General features: G+C 42.6%; 2 protein-coding genes across 3 annotated transcripts in view; one reads left to right on the forward strand and one right to left on the reverse strand.

Annotated features, from left to right (window-relative positions):
* The window catches only part of LOC134210055 (uncharacterized), a 923,126-nt gene that overhangs the window by 423,166 nt on the left and 476,145 nt on the right, over window positions 1-23,815 (forward strand). The window lies entirely within an intron of this gene.
* Window positions 12,707-23,815, reverse strand: part of LOC134210033 (phospholipid-transporting ATPase ABCA3-like) — a 37,316-nt gene continuing 26,207 nt past the window's right edge. For both annotated transcript variants that reach the window (XM_062686056.1, XM_062686057.1), the window contains exons 6-8: window positions 19,882-21,330; window positions 17,588-19,820; window positions 12,707-12,915 (exon numbers count right to left, since the gene is read on the reverse strand). In XM_062686056.1, coding sequence (XP_062542040.1) covers window positions 12,735-12,915; window positions 17,588-19,820; window positions 19,882-21,330 — 3,863 coding nt within the window. In that variant the 3' untranslated portion in view covers window positions 12,707-12,734. The remainder of the gene's footprint in view (window positions 12,916-17,587; window positions 19,821-19,881; window positions 21,331-23,815) is intronic.

Consider the following 23,815-nt stretch of genomic DNA (forward strand, 5'->3'; position numbering starts at 1 on the left):
CAGGTTGAGGATCAAAGGCCGGTTCTTCAACTTCAGCATAATCAACGTCCATAGCCCACACTCCGGAAGCACTGATGATGATAAGGACGCATTCTACGCGCAGCTGGAACGTGAGTACGACAGCTGCCCAAGCCACGACGTCAAAATCATCATAGGAGATTTGAACGCTCAGGTTGGCCAAGAGGAGGAGTTTAGACCGACTATTGGAAAGTTCAGCGCTCACCGGCTGACGAACGAAAACGGCCTACGACTAATTGATTTCGCCGCCTCCAAGAATATGGCCATTCTCAGCACCTACTTCCAACACAGCCTCCCGTATCGGTACACCTGGAGATCACCACTGCAGACAGAATCACAAATCGACCACGTTCTGATTGATGGACGGCACTTCTCCGACATTATCGACGTCAGGACATATCGTGGCGCTAACATCGACTCTGACCACTATCTGGTGATGGTTAAACTGCGCCCAAAACTATCAACAATGTTCGGTACCGACGACCGCCGCGGTACGACCTAGAGCGACTGAAGCAACCTGATGTTACCACTGCATATGCGCAGCATCTCGAGGCAGCGTTTCCGAAAGAGGGTGGTGAGCTCGCTGGGGCCCCTCTTGAGGACTGCTGGAATACAGTCAAAGCAGCCATTAACGACGCAGCGGAGAACAACGTCGGGTATATGGGTCGAAGTCGACGGAACGATTGGTTCGACGAAGAGTGCAGACAGATTCTGGAGGAGAAGGACGCAGCGCGGGCGGTCGCGCTGCAGCAAGGTACCCGGCAGAACGTGGAACGTTATAGACGGAAGCGGAGACAGCAGACCCGCCTTTTTCAGGAGAAGAAACGCCGCCTGGAAGAAGCGGAGTGCGAGGAGATGGAACAGCTGTGCCGTTCTCAAGATACACGCAAGTTCTATCAAAGCTCAACGCATCCCGCAAAGGCTTCGTGCCGCGAGCCGAAATGTGCCGGGATAAGGATGGGAGCATCTTGACGGACGAACGTGTGGTGATCGAAAGGTGGAAGCAGCACTACGAGGAACATCTGAATGGCACTGAGAGTACAGGCAATGAAAGTCAAGGCAGCGGAGGAGATGACTACGTCAGTTCAGCGGACGATGGAAGCCAACCAGCCCCCACCTTGAGGGAAGTTAAGGATGCCATTCAACAGCTAAAGACCAATAAAGCAGCTGGTAAGGATTGTATCGGAGCTGAGCTCATCAAGATGGGCCCGGAAAAGCTGGCCACTTGCCTGCACAAACTGATAGTCAGAATCTGGGAAAACGAACAGCTACCGGAGGAGTGGAAGGAAGGGGTTATATGCCCCATCTACAAGAAAGGCGACAAACTGGAGTGTGAGAACTTTCGAGCGATCACCATCCTTAATGCCGCCTACAAAGTGATATCCCAGATCATCTTCCGTCGTCTGTCACCATTAGTGAACGAGTTCGTGGGAAGTTATCAAGCCGGCTTCGTTGACGGCCGCTCGACAACGGACCAGATCTTTACTGTACGGCAAATCCTTCAAAAATGCCGTGAATACCAGGTCCCAACGCACCATCTGTTCGTTGATTTCAAGGCGGCATACGACAGTATAGACCGCGTAGAGCTATGGAAAATTATGGACGAGAACAGCTTCCCTGGAAAGCTTACCAGACTGATCAAAGCAACGGTGGATGGTGTGCAAAACTGTGTGAAGATCTCGGGCGAACACTCCAGTTCGTTCGAATCGCGCCGGGGACTAAGACAAGGTGATGGACTTTCGTGCCTGTTGTTCAACATTGCGCTAGAAGGTGTCATGCGGAGAGCCGGGTGTAACAGCCGGGAACGATTTTCAACAGATCCAGTACATTTATTTGCTTCGCGGATGACATGGACATTGTCGGCAGCACATTTGCAAAGGTGGCAGAACTGTACACCCGCATGAAACGTGAAGCAACAAAAGTTGGACTGGTGGTGAATGCGTCAAAGACAAAGTACATGCTTGTGGGTGGAACCGAGCGCGACAGGGTCCGCCTGGGAAGCAGTGTTACGATAGACGGGGATACCTTCGAGGTGGTCGAGGAATTCGTCTACCTCGGATCCTTGCTAACGGCTGACAACAACCTTAGTCGTGAAATACGAAGGCGCATCATCTGTGGAAGTCGGGCCTACTACGGGCTCCAGAAGAAACTGCGGTCGAAAAAGATTCGCCACCGCACCAAATGTGTCATGTACAAGACGTTAATAAGACCGGTAGTCCTCTACGGACATGAAAGATGGACAATGCTCGAGGAGGACTTGCAAGCACTCGGAGTATTCGAGAGACGGGTGCTTAGGACCATCTTAGGCGGTGTGCAAGAAGACTGTATGTGGCGGCGAAGAATGAACCATGAGCTCGCCCAACTCTACGGCGAACCCAGTATCCAGAAGGTAGCTAAAGCCGGAAGGGTACGATGGGCAGGGCATGTTGCAAGAATGCCGGACAGCAACCCTGCAAAGATGGTGTTCGCTTCCGATCCGGCAGGTACGAGACGACGTGGAGCGCAGCGAGCGAGATGGGCAGACCAGGTGCAGAACGACTTGGCGAGCGTGGGGCGTATTCGAGGATGGAGAGATGCGGCCTCGAACCATGTATTGTGGCGTCAAATTGTTGATTCAGTGTTATCTGTATAGATGTAGACTAAATAAATGAAATGAATGAAAACAATAACTCGAATACGGCTCCGTTATGCTTAAAGCTTTTGAGCCCTTCAAATAAAATACTGTTGTAGATATGCTTTTCATTTTTGAAACATATTTGGCTTAGAATAGTGTATGAAATCAAGGAACTGACGTCGTAGTACCATATTAACCATAAAAATAATGTTCGTTGGTCAGATGGGCCTTCAAAATATAATTTGGTAAATCGTACATAACTTTTGATAAAAAAAAAACATACACCTGAGATTTTCGGACACAAGGCACAATATAAGCTAAGCTTCCCATCGATGTATTAATATTCAAAATCGGTGGTTGCGAACCTGGCGTAAAAATAGTTTTTATTAAGAAATCCAAGATGGCGGCGAAATTAAATATGGCTGCCTATATTTTTATTTATGCAAATTGAGAATACACTCTTCCTCTTTCCAACGATATACTGATCTCTATGATCGGTTGAGAAATGTTCGAGTTATGACAGTTTTGGTGAGTCAAGAATTGACAAAAATCGAGGGGTCCATTAAAATGATTTCATGTATAACTAACGAGGGGTTCATCTTTCTGAAGAATTTAACTCGGATCCTTTATATACTCGCCGAAAGCTTTCGAAAGAATATAAATTTAGGCATTTTTAAGAACCTCGTGCAAATAGTGGCCCGGTTTCAGCGAGAATTACTCCATGGCTAAAATACGATTTATATGCAACAAAAGACGCTAAGAAAATCTCACTCATTTTTTTTAGTATATCTAATGTACGAGAAAGGGAGAAACACCGCCAGGTGGATCAATCAGGTTTTTTTTTGCAAATTCCATGCGAAGATCTAGAAATGTCCACAACTCTGCAATGTTCCTCACATATTGTGCAAATAATCAAAGAAGAGCTTAGTTTGGTTAACTGTACACATCGTAGTTGCTAATCATAATTGGTCGAGAAACAGCAAATATACACAGCTCACCAAATAAAAAAATCTTCTTGGGATACAAAAAAGTTATTCTTTTTGTATACTTGCTTCGGAGTTTCCAATTCATGACCAATAACGATGCTGGTCACGTTCTTACAGTCAATTTAGGATTAGGAGAGGAATACTAGTTTAACATTCATTGTTGTAAGACAAAAAGACAAAAACTGTGTTTCAAATCAATCCAAAGCAACGCAAGATAAATGTGCTTCGTTTAATAAGCTTCTACAACACAATCGATTCCGCACTGAGTAATGTTGTGCTCTTCGATGCAGACATTAGTTTTATCACTTCGCGTTCTTCCACACTAGCTGGCGTGATCAGCATCAACACGATCGATTGCACACTGGTTAAACAAATTTCTGCTACGCGAGGTAGATTTTTTCACTTCGCGGTCTCCCGGACTAGCTGCCGTCCCATGACCAGTAGCAACACGATCGATCTCGCACTCATATTGCGCAAATAGTCAAAAAAATAAATATCACAATATTTAAATTTGAATCTTGGAAACACTGAAGACGTTTAATAAAAGAAAACTAAAACGTATTTGTCGACTCAGAATGGGGTTATGTAGTAAGCGTTAATAGAACAATTAGCATAACCTAAAGTTTTGAAAACTTTTATGATTTAGTTCAGCGGCGCAGCCAAAATTTCTGATAATATAAACTATAGTTTAAGTTTAAAATTGTTTCGAAATTCCGCCGAATTCCGTAAAATTTCGTTAGAAGCTAGTTTTTGCTAGCGAAATTTTTGTAATTTTACGAAACGAAATCAAGAAATTAGATTTCGCCAAGCCTAAATTCCGCGAAATTCCGCGGAATTTCGTTTCGAACCACCTGAAACGAAATTTTTCGAAATACCGCATATGCTCACCCGATACTACGCCCAAGATTTTTTTATGTACAAATTATCCGACTTGTCAATATCCCCAACTCAGCCATCTTGGATTTTTGTATGGAATTTATGCTCGTTTGTTTACGTTTTGCACTGAAAATGTATGGTCCCCCCCCCCCCGCGCTGGTTATTCCCATCTACTGACGAAGTCGGATAACCTGTATAATAAAAAAAATTCTTGACCATGCCTACCAAATATTTTTTCGATTAAGGTGCTTAATTTTGAGAAATCGAACCTTAGATGCCTTTCGCCATACTGATTTCCAAAAGTTAACTTCTAGTGTGTCGCTGTAAGCACGCTCAAAGTAGGCGATTCATTGATCATACTTTATGCATCATGTTGTAGCGCATGTTTGGTTTCATCACCAACATCGGTTTGACACTTGTAGGCTTGTAGTGCCAGGTCGAAGTAACCTAGATGTTAGTGAAGCGAACGGAAACGACATCAAACAAAACTTAGCCTCACTTGTCATAAAATAATTTTCTTAACAAAACTTAGCCTTTTATTAAGTGTCAATGTCAATGTTTTGTTTTATCACCTAGGGCAAATGATCCGATAGTCGTGGGTGTGCCTATAGTTGCGGTAGTACAGTTGATTCAAAAGTATAAGATTGCTAATGTCGTGCCTGTTCGCGTGACTAACATCTAGGTTACTTTGACCTGGCAGCCAAAGTACCGGTACTACAAGTGTCAAAACGATATTGTTGTTGTAATGCTTGTTGACGCATAATTTGGCAAAATAATTTAAATGACTACAGCGCCACTAGCATTCTAGTACTTATGATTCTACTGGTAGTACAGTATGCGGAAAATCTAATAATCAAACGCAGCAATCCACTACGTCCAATAATAAAGTATTATTAATTGCATATTATTCGGCAACTCGGCCGTACGAAAACCATTTTTTGCCTTTCTCGTATACAAAGTATACGTAAAGCAGTGTTGCATTGTGAACTGAACGCGTGCAAAGTTCATACTGTGTTCAAGCAAAGCCTCCTTGGAGTTCAATTTTTTGATCGGAACGCGCGTGCTGTTCTTATGATCCCGGGTTCAGTTCAATATTTTTGAACGCAAACTGAACGCGTTCAAATGCAACACTGATTTTGAGGATCAGGATCGTAAAGGCTGTATGTTCGCTCCAAAACGAACTTTTTATAGGAGGCCCGTAGACCCATAGTGTTGTATACCGATCGACTGAGCTCGACGAGCTGAAGTGATGTCTGTATGTGTGTGTGTGTGCGCAAATAATCTCACTGATCTTTCAGGCACTTATCCTTAACCATTTCATTTCTTATGCACTTATCCTCAACAGATTTGCTCGCATCAAGTTGCATTCGACGCGGAATCTTGTCCCATTGTTTCGTATCAAAAACCGACCCAATCGGACTATGGGCTTCGGGGTTATGGCCAGTTTTTACAAGAAAATTTCTTACTCTCTATTTAGGCACTTACTCTAGGCCGATTTGCTCGCAACATTCGACGCAGAATCATGTCCCATTGTTTCCTATTAAAAATTGGCCGGATTGGACTATTGGCTCAGAAGTTATGGTCAAAATACTTTTTTTTTATACCAAAAGTGCGAAGAAATTACTCACTCGCAAGAAACGAGAAAGGCACTATCACCGCTAGGTGGATTATTCTGGGTTTTTGTTAAATATCTTGGCTGTGCACATGTTTCGAAATGGACAAATTGATATGAAATTTAACAAAAAAAAAGTATTATGTCAGAATACAATCCAAGTGACAACAACATTGATTATCTTGATAAACGGGTAAATATCTTCAAAATACCTTATCAAATTTTCGCCTTTGCTCCGATAGCTGTGGTAGTGTTCCTATAGTTGCGAGTCCCGTAAGAAACCAATGGGTTTCGCAACTATAGGAACACGAATTAAAAAATACTGCAACTATTGGAATAATGTACCAATAATTGGAGTTGTCATTTTAGAACGGAATACATGGAATGCATGCGACGGTGGCATTTTTCCATTAAAATAGATGGGAAAAACTATTGAATATATATCCAAGGTAAGCGAAATAAGTATTGGAATAATTCAGGGAAAATTAATAGTATTGGAACGAGCTTAGTTCCTCCACTATTGGATCATTTACCCTACGTAAGTTTCACACTTGTGGTACTAGTGCTTTGGCTGCTAGGACGCGGCGAACTAGATGTTGGTCTCTCAAAATGAAGCGACATTAGCAATCTTATTCTTTTGCATTAACTATCATATCAAATGAAAATAAAATGTGTGATCTTAGACATCTAGATTGTACTCAACAAGCGATAACACTGGTAGTCCGAATTGGCCATTAGAAGCTTATTACTTATTTGATACTTATTTTGTGAAAATCATGTTGTTTGCGGTATAGAAATAGAATAATATTTAACCTGTTATGCGAACTTTATGATATGGATATGATTAAAGAGTATCCTCGTGTCAAAGTTCACACATCTTAATTTCACTTAATATGACATCACGAGGTTTCTCGTGGTCTAAGCAGGCTATATTTTTTTTTTATTTTAAAGGGTGATGAGCTCTGGTGAAATTTGAAAACGAATAAATCTCGCTTAACTTTTCAAAAGGACCTAAGTAACATTTTTTTCATGAATTAATTTGAGTACTGCAATCAAAAGCTTTCATGTTGTTCTGTTAATAGCGCTATTCCAATGAAATGTGTGAAGTGTGTTATAAACGTGTGGACCGAGGATGTGCACCCGAAACCTCCGTCGAATCAACCATCCAAGTCAGCTGATTTATGTTCACCTCAGACTCCCAGGATCACTTTTGGAAAGCCACCAAATTATACAGTCCACTTTCGAGGTGTAGGGCCAGCTGCCAAACACAGTTTGTAGGATGACATCATAGCAAAGAAAATACATATTCCGAAAATTACTGATTTTACGAGGTTACATGACAAAGAGACTTTGATACGTGTGATTTGAAACATCATCTCGTTCGCCATAGCTGTGGTTGTTCTTTCTCTTCCAAGACATAATCATCAGCAACGAACCAGCATTTACGCAGGAATTCAAGCAGGAAATAAACAAACGTGAGGCCATCATCATCTATTGGAATTGGACATCTAATGAATCACATACAGTTATTGGTTTCCAACCCGCCACTGCCGTATCCAGGCGCTAAAGTATATGTGAGAATAGCCAGCATGAGTTAAACACATGAAGTTTGTATGGCGAAAGACTTCTAATGCAGGTTTTCTCAACAGCAGGAACTTTTCACGAAAATCTATTTGGTACCAGTTATGTAGGAAAATGTCTGCTACTAAGCCTGCTAAATATTTTTTCGATTAAGATGAATATTTTCGAGATATTAAACTTTAGATGCCTTTCGCCATACTGATTTCCGAAAGTTAACTCCTAGTATGCCGCTCAAAGTAGGCGATTCATTAGTCTCTATTCTGCGAGCTTTCTTTACTGACATTATTTGGTCGGGGTTCAGCCAAATCGCACCAAGTGCCAACGAAAAGTTTTCGATTTTTCTGCTCAAACTTTCGTTCAGCGGATTTGATTGATCGTAAATCGTATCGGATATCCCTCAACCCCATTATTGAGGATATCATACTGCAAATGTACGTTCAAATTGATATGAAACTATTTCCGTTGTCCTTTTACGAACAAAATATCACAAGTCAGTCGGAAAGCCGCTTGGTGCGGTTTGGCTGAACCATTTAAGAAAAGTATAAGTTTTAAAATAAAACTAAATTCGAATTTAATTCAACTGAGCTCCATGAAAGCACGAAGATAAATCAAGTAAAGAAGAATTTAAATCATCAAATCGAAGAAACGTACCGTGAAACGGGTTATCATGACAATTATCATTGGGAAATTCACAAAAGCTCTCCATTACTCGATGTACTCTTACTCGACTTTTCTCAACTCGATTTAAGGAGGAACAAAGCTTGGCTTCAAACCACTACATAAATCCGTATTTTTTGAATGAGTGTTTGAGGTATTTCTCGGCGTCGCACAACCACAATCACATTTTTTCGAAGAACGGAAAGAGACAGACGACACACCGCCGGTGATAAATCACTCAGAAAGCTCTTTTCATCGCTCAATATTTCTTAGCCTAACAGCCTATAGCCTAGCCTCTATAGCCTTAAATCCTAGTTATTCTGAGCGATTTTTTTCATGTTCATTTTTCATATTTTTTGCCCTACACAACTTAACACATCCTATCCAACTAGATGGTCTTTTAGATTCCGAGTGAAGGAGAGTTCTATACAGTGAACTCAAGACAAAAACAGAAATTGGTAAATGGCCCTTAATAGTGTAATTAAATTCAATTTTATTAAACTAGTAATAACACATAATACTGGCCATATAAAGTGTTATACACGATTGGGACTACCAAATTAAAAAAAAAACTCGGCAGCAGAAAAACTTGGTAATCGTAAGATGACGTTTTCCAAGAGTATTCCTATTCAAAACACATTGATTATTTTAACCTGCTTCCCAATGGTGTGGAACAAACCCCTCCCTTCAATATTTCTGTAGGCATTCATATTTGATATGAATGTGTAGCCTTTCAGCACAGCAAGAAAACCCAAAAAATTCTAACCCTGACTTTTTCTGATTATTTTTCAAAATAGACTCCACCAATAATAATATGTTTTGTTTCGGTTTGTTTCATTTCAGGTACGTATTATTGAACAGCACAACAGTCGGACTTCACGTAAGAGAATCTTTTAGAACTCGTTATCTAAATCCAAATACAAAACAAGCATGAATAAAAACTATTCTTCGTAATCAAATAAGAAAAATTAACTAACAAAATAATTAATGTTGACGTCGCCAGATCCGGTGGCATCTCCTATCCGCTCGTCCAGCTTCTGGTGGTACTGTTCAGCAACTCTTTCAACTGACAAGCGTTGGATATTGAAACGCATCGTTCTGTTGTTTCGTAAATTCGTGACGCTGGAAAGTCACGCCCGAATTTTTGCAACTACAAGATAGTTATGTCGCTATACTAATGGAAATTGTGAAATAAAAATGATAGCTGACATAGTGTGGTTCTTATCAGGTTGTTATCCATTCATCTGATGTGCGAAAGCAGATATGTTCTTTCAGAAAACTCTTTTATTGGGCAAAAGAAAAAACTCTAGCACAGCCTGCCTGCATAAGTCAACGAAACATGGCTGCTAAAAAACCGAGTCAAAGCGATTTTTCACGCAAAAGAATTGCTTTTAATAGTTGAAGAAGTGTATAAATCTAGAGTAATGAAGCAGAAATATGTTTGATACACTTTTTTAAAGAAGATCAGTGGTTATTATCTCCCTACAAATCAACGTATTATCGCTGAAATATTGATTAATTTGCGTGATGAGCCAATGTTACATCAGGGCCAACATTACCGCCGGTTACCCTATGTTTATCGATTGTTTATTGTTTTTCCACGATAAACCGATGTGACTAGAAGAATTTTGACACTGAAGCTATACAATGATGGTATCCAAAGGTTTACAAACCGCAGCGCCGTTAGTTTATTGGTAAACATGCCTGCCTCTCATTCCAGTGTGTCTGGGCTCAATCTCAGTCGGTGTCGTTGGTATTTTATAAGTCGAAAAAGGGTAATTTCCTCACTCCTTTACTTTCTTATATGAAACAATGAAGCGTAAGAACATAATAGACACCCTCCCTCTAAGCCCTTACGAAATAAGTGTTCAGCCTCTATGAACGCTGACTACTATGGACTTTTTGAAAACTGCCAAATATGTCGATGTTTCAATTTTAAAGAAAACTCGCGCTCCACTTCTCTCTAACATTATGTCAAAATGGACGTTGAGTTTGTCACAAGAAGCCTCATCAATAGATCCGTCTGTTCCAAACTTCATAGGACTTGCTCTGGCACAGTGGCGTAGCCACGGGGGTGGTTTTGGGCATAAAACCCCCCCCAGAGACAACATTTTTAGAAGAAATTTTTTTTTTTCGAAAAAAAAATGTTCAGAAAACCCCCCCCAGACCAATTTTCTGGCTACGCCACTGCTCTGGCATATTAAGAAGCAGAAATTAAGAATCCGGAAGGATTTTTTACTTTGATATTCGATTCAATTTTGAGTAGTTCATTTTTAGCGTGTAACTAAATTTTCGCGATAATATGCACTTTTGTGATTTTAAACCAGCATTACTTCAAAGCTGTTTATGTTGCAAAAAATCTGAAGGCACTTCAGAATACAGCGAATTAGAAGCTTGCAAGTTCATATAAAATGGTTGAAGAGAACGAAGGAAAGTTGAATTTTGTGGGATAGTGTAATGATCATCGCATTGTGGGTTCATTATCGCTGTACGTATACAAACTCTGCGTCCGTCAGCATTCGTATCGTCAGAACCTACGCTCATGCAAAAATTACATTTCGCGAAATCTCATCACCTGGTAGATATACCGAATATGAAAATGACTCAGCGGCATGATACGCCTCCATTTCGCCAAACATATGATCACAATAAGCCTGTGGCGAGTGAGTGGGCGGACGAATTTCAGCCGTTAGGTACGATGGACTCTAACCAGCTCGCTGCATTATTATAATAAGCATAGTCAGATACAAATGAGCACATTTTGCGCAATGTGATGAAATTGACCTGATAATGATTGAATGCTTTGAGGCAGCATGGTGTTTCAATTTCGAGAAAATACCGGGGCCCAAGGGCTGAATCAATTGTTCGTTTTCATCTGAGAGTTTTCATGTTTCGATCCATTTGAAACGGCTCTGCTGAAAGCGAAAATTTTGCGGTTGCAATCGGTTCCGGGAACGACTTGCCTCCACAAGCGCTCCATCACTCAAACACATGTGTCAATTCGCTAATGCACTCCGAGGAACACACGTCCCGTCACGTCAATGTCAATAACGCCCAATTATGCCGCTGGTGCTGCCTTCATCACTTACTCTGATATCGACAGAATTAAAACCACCTGGCGGTGAAAGTGCCTTTCTCGTGCATTGGAAAAGACGATGAAGATCGTGTTAGAAAGATACAAATAGCATTGGTCCCATTATTCGCATTCATTTGTATTACCAATTAATCAAACCAAAATATTTACATCGTGCCGTTCAAAGTTTAAAGGAAAGGTGGTCCAACATTTTGTGGTAGCGCATGTAATCGGTAAATGTACAAGAAAGCATGACTGATGGGAAAATATTAGAGCTTCATTAATAACCATCATATTTGAATAGCATCATCCTTAGAATCTTACCGGAAGCCCACGATTAAATTTGGTACTGTGTGCTGAATTTTCTTCACCCTGATTAGAAGCAGATCTGATATGGCCAGAAGAAAACTCAAGGGGTTACCATCAACAATGCAAATATCTGGAAGGGTGTCAATAAAAAGGTTGTGAGTTAATGCATCGAATAATTGCTCACCACTTTTCTTTATAATTTTGGAACGTACGAGGCCGCCTGAGCATTACACTGTTCAAAATCTTTATTGGTGTACTGGTGGTGAATGGTTGTCTTGCTTGTTGGAAGAGTCCGTGGAGTCACTTATGATAGAAAAAAAGAAGGCGATTCGCGTTTGTTTTTGGTACACAGACTAAATTACTCCGAATCAGTATCGGTTATCAGTTAAATACATACTTTCCAAATTTTCAATAAAAGACTTCCTTAAAACTAAAAAGCCATTACATCTAACCATTTTCAACTTTACCGATTTCGGTCAACAAACCAACCAACAGCAGCACCCTGTGCAAACAGATAATGCGGTAAACCCACAATCCAGACTGCGTTATTTCCAGCACAGACAGCGCCATAAACTTCTCGGTCCAAGGGCACCGTAGATTGTGTTCCACCCGGGCCGGCGACCTCCAACGCAATTTCTCCGTGCCCGACCTTGTCGTCTGCTCGATTGCCAGCCAAAGTAAGCTGAAGTGAACTCAATTTATCCACCTCGTCCATCACTGCCGCATTTTGAGCGTAGGCCGCCCCACACTCGGTTGTGTTGGTCGGTTTATTGGTTTGCTGGATTTCGGATTTTCGAAGGCAATAAATTTACGGCGTTAGCCTTTCAAGTGCAGGTGGAGCCACGAAACGAACCGGGGTGGATTAACTTCCGTAGAGGCTGCATGGATGAATGGCGATACCAGTACTACAGTATGTACTGGGCTGCAAGCAGTTCATAATTGAGATAAGTGTACTTCACGATTCACACCACTAGCCATCGTTGTTTGAATAAGTATAACTTTGTTGCTTTATTGGTCTTCTCTTTGATATTTGGTAAAATGTAAAAATACTTGTTCTAGCGAGGTTTGTCCCAGGGCGTAATCTTCGATTTGCAGATCATCTCGGGATGACTCCATCAGTCCGAACATAGCAGACCATCGGAGATCCGTCAGTGGGATGTGAAAACTGAACGAGTCCAAATACTCTTCTCTGCAATTAGAAAAAAAAAGTCTTTAAAGTTAAGGAAGTCGCAATATGGAAAAGTCGTTTGGCGCCAACTCATTTGGCTGAAATACATTTGGCCAAAGGCCCCTACACTAAAAAAATATTTAGCCGCATATTTCGTTTGGCCAAAAAACAATTAGGCAGATAGTCATTTGGCCAAAAATGTCATATGGTCGAGAAGAAGTGAAATGTACGAAATGAGGAAGGAAAAGTGGTAAAAATAACAAAAAAGAAATAAGGAATGAGATGTTTCACACTCAACTTCTTACATCTCACTTTTTAGTTCTCAAAACTCACTTATCATTTCTCACATTTCACATTGAGAACTGAGGATGAGAAAAGTAGCAAAATAAAATTTCCATAAAGAATTAGACATTTCCCATAAAAAAACAGTTAATTGCCAATGAAGAAATAAGGGTATGAGTAACACATAAATATAAAGTTTCCATAAATAATGGAAAATTTCACGAGAGTAAGGCTTTTTACACGTTTATTCTAAGATCAATTGAATGGTTTTTAAATATGGTATTTGAGGGTTCCGAGCCTCTAGAAAGGAGCTCTTGACTCCCTTCAAAGTAGGCTTCCACGCCTCTTGATAAGCGGCGTCTGAGGTTCCGAACCCCTTGAAGGTGGTTTTCGAGTCATTTAAAAGGAGTCTCCCTTTGCATCTTGAAAGGACGCTTCTGAACCTTTTGAAAGGAGGCTTCCAAGTCTCTTGAAAGAAGAATTCCGAGCTTCTTGAAGCGAGGCTTCTAAACCCCTTGAAAAAATGCTTCCTAACCACTTGAAAGAAGGCTCCCGAACCTATTTAAATAGCCTCTGAGCTTCTTGAAGGGAGGCTTCTGAGCCTTTTGAGAGAAGGCTTCCGAGCCTCTTGATAAGAGGCTTCCAAACCTCTTAAAGGGATCTTGAAAGGAGAATTCAGAGCCTCTTGAAAGGAGGCTTTCGAGCTTCCGAGCCTATTGAAAGGAGGCTTCCGAGCCTCTTGAAAGGAGGCTTTCGAGCTTCTTGAAAGAAGGCTTTCGAGCCTCTTGAAAGGAGGCTTCCGAGCCTCTTGAAAGGAGGCTTCCGAGCCTCTTGAAAGAAAGCTTCCGAGCCTCTTGAAAGGAAGCTTCCGAGCCTTTTGAAAGGAGGCTTCCGAGCCTCTTGAAAGGAGGCTTCTGAGCCTCTTGAAAGGAGGCTTCTGAGCCTCTTGAAAGGAGGCTTCTGAGCCTCTTGAAAGGAGGCTCGAGGCCTCTTGGAAGGAGGCTCTGAGCCTCTTGAAAGGCGGCTTCTGCGCCTCTTGAAAGGAGGCTTCCGAGCCTCTTGAAAGGAGGCTTCTGAGCCTCTTGAAAGGAGGCTTCTGAGCCTCTTGAAAGGAGGCTCTGAGCCTCTTGAAAGGAGGCTTCTGAGCCTCTTGAAAGGAGGCTTCTGAGCCTCTTGAAGGAGGCCTGAGCCTCTTGAAAGGAGGCCTGAGCCTCTTGGAAGGAGGCTTCCTGAGCCTCTTGAAAGGAGGCCTGAGCCTCTTGAAAGGAGGCCTGAGCCTCTTGAAAGGAGACTCTGAGCCTCTTGAAAGGAGGCTTCCGAGCCTCTTGAAAGGAGGCTTCTGAGCCTCTTGAAAGGAGGCTTCTGAGCCTCTTGAAAGGAGGCCTGAGCCTCTTGAAAGGAGGCTTCTGAGCCTCTTGAAAGGAGGCTGAGGCCTCTTGAAAGGAGGCTTCTGGAGCCTCTTGAAGGAGGCCTGAGGCCTCTTGAAGGAGGCTTCTGAGCCTCTTGAAAGGAGGCTTCTGGGCCTCTTGAAAGGAGGCTTCTGAGCCTCTTGAAAGGAGGCCTGAGCCTCTTGAAAGGAGGCTTCTGAGCCTCTTGAAAGGAGGCTTCTGAGCCTCTTGAAAGGAGGCTTCTGAGCCTCTTGAAAGGAGGCTTCTGAGCCTCTTGAAAGGAGGCCTGAGCCTCTTGAAAGGAGGCTTCTGAGCCTCTTGAAAGGGAGGCTTGGAGCCTCTTGAAGGAGGCTTCTGAGCCTCTTGAAAGGAGGCTTGAGCCTCTTGAAAGGAGGCTTCTGAGCCTCTTGAAAGGAGACTTCCTGAGCCTCTTGAAAGGAGGCTTCTGAGCCTCTTGAAAGGAGGCCTGAGCCTCTTGAAAGGAGGCTTCTGAGCCTCTTGAAAGGAGGCTTGAGCCTCTTGAAAGGAGGCTTCTGAGCCTCTTGAAAGGAGGCTTCTGAGCCTCTTGAAAGGAGGCTTCTGAGCCTCTTGAAAGGAGGCTTGAGCCTCTTGAAAGGAGGCTTGAGCCTCTTGAAAGGAGGCTTCTGAGCCTCTTGAAAGGAGGCTCTGAGCCTCTTGAAAGGAGGCTTCTGAGCCTCTTGAAAGGAGGCTTGGGCCTCTTGAAAGGAGGCTTCTGAGCCTCTTGAAAGGAGGCTTCTGAGGCCTCTTGAAAGGAGGCTTCCAGGCCTCTTGAAAGGAGGCTTGAGCCTCTTGAAATGAGGCTTGAGCCTCTTGAAAGGAGGCTTCTGAGGCCTCTTGAAAGGAGGCTTCTGAGCCTCTTGAAAGGAGGCTTCTGAGCCTCTTGAAAGGAGGCTGAGCCTCTTGAAGGAGGCTTCTGAGCCTCTTGAAAGGAGGCTCTGAGCCTCTTGAAAGGAGGCTTCTGAGCCTCTTGAAAGGAGGCTTCTGAGCCTCTTGAAAGGAGGCTTCTGAGCCTCTTGAAAGGAGGCTTCTGAGCTTCTTGAAAGGAGGCCTGAGCCTCTTGAAAGGAGGCTTCCGAGCCTCTTGAAAGGAGGCTTCCGAGCCTCTCGAAAGGAGGCTTCCGAGCCTCTCGAAAGGAGGCTTCCGAGCCTCTCGAAAGGAGGCTTCCGAGCCTCTCGAAAGGAGGCTTCCGAGCCTCTCGAAAGGAGGCTTCCGAGCCTCTCTAAAGGAGGCTTCCGAGCCTCTTGAAAGGAGGCTTCCGAGCCTCTTGAAAGGAGGCTTCCGAGCCTCTTGAAAGGAAGGTTCCGAGAAGCGTAGAAGGATGCTTCTAATCCTCTTGCAACGAAGCAACCGAGCTTTAGTGAAAAAAAAATTTTTTCCGGGGTATAATAAGCTTTTCGTCCAAATTTTTATATTGGTTATTATAGATGGTAAGTTAAATGAGCGATGAACACATTGGAAGTACCGTCAACTGGGGGGAAGATGATCATTTTTAACATAAAACATGCAATAACAATGTGTGTTTACATTTTAAATCGAAACAAATATTTTCAAAACATGTACTGCTATACGTTTCAATAATCAACAACTTTAGTTTTCTGAAATGCGTTCGCATTTATTAAAATAAATTAAATTATCACACATTTTTTGAATAATCTGGTTTGGGGTGAAGTTGATCAAGACAGCTCTACTAAAACCATTATGACCTAGTAGTCAAAATACACTAGGCTATTTGAATGAATGTTGAATTTCTTACGTAAAGAAGTCTAAGAAGTCAATATTTTAAACGAAAATAGCGTCATTTATGACTATCTCTCTCTTTCTTCCACAAAATACATTTTCATGATTATAATCGAAAAACTCGGATTTCTACCTAGCGGTAACATTACTTGAACGGAGAATATTGTTGACTACCGTTTCATAAAAAAATTTGGCACTTTTGACTGACACATCAAATGATCATCTTCACCTCAATGATCATCTTCCCCCCAGTTGACGGTACATATTTTCGATTGTTATCATCGCTAAATTCGAAGATTTGCTTAGGGGGCACATATTGACCGTCCTGCCCCTACCCTGATTTCTTCATTGGCTAATTCCTTATTTTTTATGGAAAATTTCTAATTTTCAGGGGGAGTTTTTATTTTAGTCGGATGAGAAGGGAGAAGCAAATATGATGTGTGAAATGAGATGTTAGAAGTGGGAGAGAGACATCTCACATATTTCTTCTTATTTCTCACTCATCATTTCTCATTTCATCCTTCCCATTGTTCACAGAGGGAATTGAGAAGTGAGACGTCTCATATCTTCTTCTTATTGGCATAACATCCCCACACTGGGACAGATCCGCCTCGCAGCTTAGTGTTCATTAAGCACTTCCACAGTTATTAACTGCGAGGTTTCTAAGCCAGGTTACCATTTTTGCATTCGTATATCATGAGGCTAGCACGATGATACTTTTATGCCCAGGGAAGTTGAGACAATTTCCAATCCGAAAATTGCCTAGACCGGCACCGGGAATCGAACCCAGCCACCCTCAGCATGGTTTTGCTTTGTAGCCGCGAGTCTGACCGCACGGCTAAGGAGGGCCCATATATATCGTCTCATATATTTTTCTCATTTATAACTTCTCATTTTTCACTTCTTGTTTTTTACATCTAACTTCTTAATTATCATTTACTCCTTAGTTTCCACATTCACTATTGTTCGACCAAATGACAATTTCGGTCAAGCGACGTTTAAAGTCTATTTTTTTCGGATGAAAGGCATTTGCGGCCATATGATCCGATCGGCCTAACGAAATTTTTGTTCGGCTAAATGTCTTGTTCGGCTGAATGACTTCTTCGACCAACTAGTTCTCGTCCTAAAATCATCTCGCTGGCCAAATTGAATTCGGCTAGATGACTTTTGGCTTAACGTGTAATTCAGCCATATGACATTCGGCCAAATGAATTTCGGCCGGATGACTCTCAACCAAAGGACCCTTCCCCTGTCTGTACACTTACTTCAATACTGCTCCAGGAAACTTCTGTCCTACGAAGATCTTCACCCGATCTACCCTTGAGCGGAGCTCGTCCAGCGGCTCCCGTTTCACCTTAACAGTCAAAAGAAATCCTTCCGAAAATTTGTTCTTCAAATGCTGCGTCGAACCCAGGCATTTGAACTCCCCGTTGACCATGATCGCCAATCGAGTGCACAGGGCCTCACACTCCTCCATACTGTGCGACGTCAGCACGATCGCTTTCCCTGCCTCCCGGATCCTGCACATCACATTCCAGAATTGACGCTTCGCTCCGGGATCCATTCCCGTGGTAGGTTCGTCTAAGTAAACCACAGCAGGATTGCCCATCAGTGCCAGCGCCGTACTCAGCTTCCGTTTGTTACCTCCGCTGTAATTCCTCGTTTTCTTGTCGATATGCTTTAGGAAGCTCAACTCTTCCGCCAGTGTAATGGATACGCTGTTCAGCTCTACATCCTTCACACCTCGAAGTAAGGCGAACATCTTGAGAGTTTCCCTCCCGGTCATGTCTTCCAGCAGGGCATCGAACTGTGGACAGTACCCAATCTGTTGGTGAACTCGATTCATGTTCGTCTGAAGACTGATTCCGTTGACCCAAGCTTGTCCATCCGAAATGCTTTCATCGCCCGTCATCATCTTGAAGGTGGAAGTCTTTCCAGCTCCGTTGATCCCCAACAATCCGAAGCACTCCGAATGACGAATTCCCACGGATAATTTGTTGACGGCTCGGAAATTCTTATAATACTTGGAGAGATCCTTCAGTACAAGGTTGTAGCTTTCGATTTCCGATTGACTCATGGCACCGATTCTTTTTTTCTCTTCCAAAACATCCGAATCTAACCTCGAGTCTTCATCGGTTTCAGTTTCGGCGATTGCTACCTTCCGGTCAAAAATCCGTTTGAAAACTCTAAATTCTATGAACATTATCAAACCGAATGACACAACACCAATTCCAACGAAAAACAGCAAGTTGCGATTAATCCCATCTGCGTCGAACGTGAAGATCTCTTGCCCACAACACTGCGGCACCAGGAGACACAGTAACGCATCTGTACACATCGGAATCAACTCACACTGCTGTGCACAGAGGGCCTCCGTACTGGCCACCATATTCAGATTGTTCAAACTGTGGCTCAGTACAAAGTTCGGGAACAACATGAACACCCACTCCATTACGTTGGCCACATCCTCCAGATCAATCCCCTCGAACTTCATCAGCGTAACTGCCGTGAAAAACACCGTCCCGCTTATAATATTCAGGAGCATCATTTTAACAAATCCCGTTGCCGGCACGTCAAACAAATACGAAAACAGATAGGTCGTTGGAATCACTGCGAATCCGTACAGCAGCAGCACCAAAAACACTCGACTCAGCTGTACAAAGTCTGACCAACCGTCCTGCTGGATGGCCGCCACCGCCGCCAAATAGAACAAACTCACCACGACGAACACCAAATAGTCCCAGATGAAGGACACACCCCAGAACAGTGCCACATTGACCCCACTGACGAACTGCAATAGCTTTGACCGGGTGGTTCGCTCGCGGATGTAGAACATGATGTACAGCGCAGACACGAAAGCCATGGCGAAGCCGGTGTTGAACGCCAACTGGAACCCAGAATTAGCTCCGGTCTCCAGTTGGTCAAAACGAGTGGTCAGCTCAAACGGAAGCGGCTTATTGGTGACTTGGATTTCACACTGCGGACAGGTGGATTTCAGTAGGGCGTTGAACAGCAGATTGACGGCTAACGGAGCGGAGTGGAATGCTTTGTTGTTGAACCAAGCGGTCGCGCTGGTGGAGTTCAGAGTAGCGCCCACCCAGTAGCGTGTGTTGACGGTTGCGATCGATTCTTGGGATTTTCGTAGAATGTAATCGTTCATGTCCTCTTCCGTAACGATAAGCTGGTGGTTTGGGACGAGGTTGTCGAACAGAGCGGAGTATGATTGTACCAAGGGGCTTGGGCTTTGTTGATCCTGAAGAATGGTAACTGAATAACTGTAGGACTCCAGCTTGATATCCAAGGCTGGCAAGTCTCGATTTGCAGACGAATTCAAAATGATGATATAGGTCATCAGTACGAATACTATGGGGATTAAAATTTGCATTGAAAGGGTGATCAAACTGCGAAACGTGATTAGGAACTTTTTCAAGAACTGGGCTTTGATTTGATTGAAGAGTAGTCGATTTCCTGTTAGCAGGTGCAAATTGTCGAGAGCATCTGTAAAAATAAAAGATAAAATTATTTTGTGTTTCTTTAAGTAAGCCTCAAAGATACATACATGCATTGGAAATGGTGTGTATGGCCGCTCCGTTCTCTGAGGATTTCTTCTCAAAGGAATCAGTTCCAGATCTGAGGAACACTTCTTCCATAGTTGTCAACGATATTCCAAAACTAGATACCCCAAACGATTCCGTCTCCAAGTTCTCCAACATTGGTTGGAATGCCTTCACATAATCCTCGCGTAAGACTAGCGTCAATTCCGATCCAATGTCAGTTTCTACCTCTACATCAGGAATGTATCCTCTTAACATCTGTAGCAGACGATCTTTATCACAGTTGGCTTCCTTAACGCAAATCAATCTGTACCCAGCTCCGAAGGTCTTCTTCAAGAAAAACGGAGACCCAATTGCTTTCAATTGTCCCTCCGCCATAATAGCAATTCTATCCCCCAAAACATCGGCTTCGTCCATGAAATGCGTTGATAACAAAACCGTTCTCCCAATCTTTTCCTTCTGCAACAACTCCCACAAAGCTCTTCTTGCCGAAGGGTCCATTCCAGAACTGGGTTCATCCAACAGGACCACCTTAGATCCGCCGCACAACGCCACCCCTACCGCCAATTTCCTTTTCATACCACCCGACAGAGTGCGTGACTGAGCATTCATTTTATCCGTCAACTCCAACAAATTCACATACTTCTCAATCTCAGCTGACACTTCACTATTCTTTACACCTTTCAGCTTCGCAAAGAATTTCACATGCTCGGCTACTGTCAGTTCATTGAACAGCACATTATGCTGCGGACACAGCCCTAACGACTGTCGAACGCCTTCAATATCCGTGCGAATGTCATGGCCGTTGACGAGCGCTGTTCCCGAACTTGGCGAAAACATCCCCGTCAACATCGACATCGTGGTTGTCTTTCCCGCGCCGTTGTGCCCCAGAAGCACCGTAATCTGATCTTCGTACATGTTCAAATCCAAACCCTCGACAGCGACCTTCTTGTCGTAAACCTTTCGCAAGTGTTGAATCTTGATTCCGGCCCTCTCGATCGGAGGATCCTCTTCGATGAACTTCGATTGCATTGGTTTCAACAGACCATTCTGACCTTCGTAAGCGACCCCCACTCGATTGCTCCTCCAAAACTCGCTGGTGAAGAGGAAATACCATCGCTTTGCAACGCCGAACTCGCCGGGCATGATCTGTTCGAAGTACAGCGCAATGGCCAGATAGATCAGCGCGTCCACCAGCATCATAATGATGATGACGCCAACGGTCAGTTCGTCGTTCATGGTCGAAGGGGTGAACAGGTTGGACCACTGTAGCCCTTCCTGATTGCCCTCGAAGCGAATAATATTCAGCACTCCGTATGACATGGCCGTATTCGAGAGTAGACAAAGGCCTATCTTCGAGCCGGTTGTCATGTCGTCGTAGTTCTGCACCGTGATGTTGTACGGCATCATCAGGAGGAACCACATGAGACCGGCGATACCGGCGGCAGTGTTTGCTGGAATTGAAAAAACACAAAGCTTAGTTAGATTTCTGTAGAAATAGAAGTTCATTACGCTATATACGGAAATTAAATAAAAATGTGTATTTGCTATTGCTATGCTTTCATACTACCCGTTTGAGTTTCAGGAGCTTGCTGAAAATGCTTCAAGAATGCCTCCTCGACATATATAATAAATACAGAATAATAAAGTACTGTTAGGATACTTCTGGCGTTTCTGAAAAGCTCTTCCGTTCCTCAAGAGCTGTTACTTGAGTTTCAAGCAGTCCTGAGTTCCGCCAACCTATCAAAATCCTGGGTTGGTCATATATTAAAAATATGTTTGGGCAGAATGTTTACTTTTGCCACTCAAGTTTACTTTTTTTGACCGATGAATTTTATCAGTCCGCCAGCAGTGAATTTCTGGCAGTACTTGGACGTTCCTCCATCAATTGAAGTGGCGGTCAAGATCAAAAGCTTTGAAAAACTTGAGAAGAAAAGTGAAGACAATTGGTGTTCAAGACGGCGAGCAACCTGTTTCTTGTTCACGATTGCAGAGATTTTGGTAATGCACGACCTAAATTTGAGGTAGGAAGTGAGAAGTGGAAAGTGAGATATGAGAGTTTTACTTCTCGCTTCTAATTCTTCACATTTTGCTTCTCTCTTCTCGCCATGATGCGTCTCCGAATTTCTTTGCTATCGGAGGTAACCACACCCGAGTACCACAATTCAGATCGATTTGGTTGCAGCAACTTATATTAATTTGGTCGTATATAGGTCACAGTAACTCGTCTATAGCGGGTGCGTTGCTTGTGCAGTGAGCCCAAGCACACGAATTCTTAAACACCTTGATTTTGTCAAATGACGAATACAAATTAATGGTGGGTGACTTACGTTGTCTTCCCTTGAACCTTTTCCTATAATGTATTTCGCTTCGACGTGTCGATGCCTAGTCCAATCTGTTCAGTCTCCCTTTTGAGTCTGATATAGGCTTCCTCCATCTTCTCAAAGTTACGTACCATAATATCAATGTCGTCGACAAAACCAAATAGCTGGACGGACTTCGTGAAAATCGTACCACCCGTGTCAATCCCTGCCATTACTCCCTCCATAGCGATGTTGAATAACAGCACGGAAGACCATCACCTTGCCGAAACCCTCTGTGTGTTCCGAATGGACTCGAGCTCCTGAAACTCAAACTACGCACGTGGCTCGATCCATCGTTGCTTTGACCAAACGTATTAGTTTATCCTGAAATCCGTGACATGGAAATTCTAATATCATCTTCCAAACTTGGACGTACATGTTAATGATAGAATAAGAGGCGAAAGTGTAGAATGTTTTATAGAATTCGATTTGAAAGCTAGCGGAGGGAAATATTTGTGATGGTATGAATCGCACGACCTTCCTTCTGTCAAACTCCCATATGAAGGGGGAGGTAAGAATATCAGTGTGGAAGCTGATATATCTCCACTGGTTAATAATGAAATCCGTGTTCGTGCATTCGTTGCCTTAGCTGATCTCGATCATATGCGAATTTGAAGTCGATGAATAATTCTTAAGGAATTTTCGAAAGAATTCCTGGATAAAGTTCTGAAAAGGAGTTTCCTAAGAGGAACTTCTAAGGCATTGCTTCTCAAAGTTGGGGGGTCGCTACCGCCTTCCATAAGATTTACACAGACTGGGAAACTATGTTCTGAGATATTTCAAGAAATTCTTCCTAGAATTTCGTAAATGATGTAAATGAATTACAGCAAAAAATTATTTAAAGAACTCCTGGAATAATTGTTGAAGTGATTCCTAGAAAAAAGTTTAAAGAATTCATAATTTCGCAGTAATGACTAAAGCGATTTCCAAAGGAAAAAGGAATTCTGGAAGGTTTTGAAGTAGGAGATAAATCTAGAAATTCCTCTGAAAATCCCGCAAGACGTGCCATCGGAAATTCAAAGAAGGTATCAAAATAAAAAAAAATCTTTTACGATTTTTTCAGAAATTCTTCTTGAAAATTCTTCTTTAGGAGAAATCTTTCCGAAATTTCTATAGTGATACATTTGGAAATTCCTTCAGGATTTTTTTCGGAAATTGATTTATAAATTTGTTTGAAATATATTTTAGGAATTCCAGTAACTTCTCTAGAAACCCCTTCGGAAAATTTCTCCAAAGCTTCCTCCAGGAATTCTCCCAAAAAAATCCTTTAGGAAATCTCGATAGTCCCTTAACAATTTTTTTTTTTAAATCCTTCAGGAAATTTGAAAGGAATTTTATAGTGTTTTACTAATGGAATTTCTGGAGAAATTTACAAAGGCCTTTCGGTATGTTTTCCGAAAGAATCCCTGGAGGAATGTTCAAAGGCACTACTAAGAGAATTTGATAAATTATTCCTGGAGGAGTTCCCGAAAGAATTTCTGGATTTTTTTTCTGAAGGAATTCCTGGAGGAATTTTCAAATGAATTCTGAAAATAATTTCCGAAGAACAATAAATTATGAAAGGAATCCACGAAAA

This window comes from Armigeres subalbatus, chromosome 2 (assembly GCF_024139115.2).
Source record: "Armigeres subalbatus isolate Guangzhou_Male chromosome 2, GZ_Asu_2, whole genome shotgun sequence".
Taxonomy (NCBI): domain Eukaryota; kingdom Metazoa; phylum Arthropoda; class Insecta; order Diptera; family Culicidae; genus Armigeres; species Armigeres subalbatus.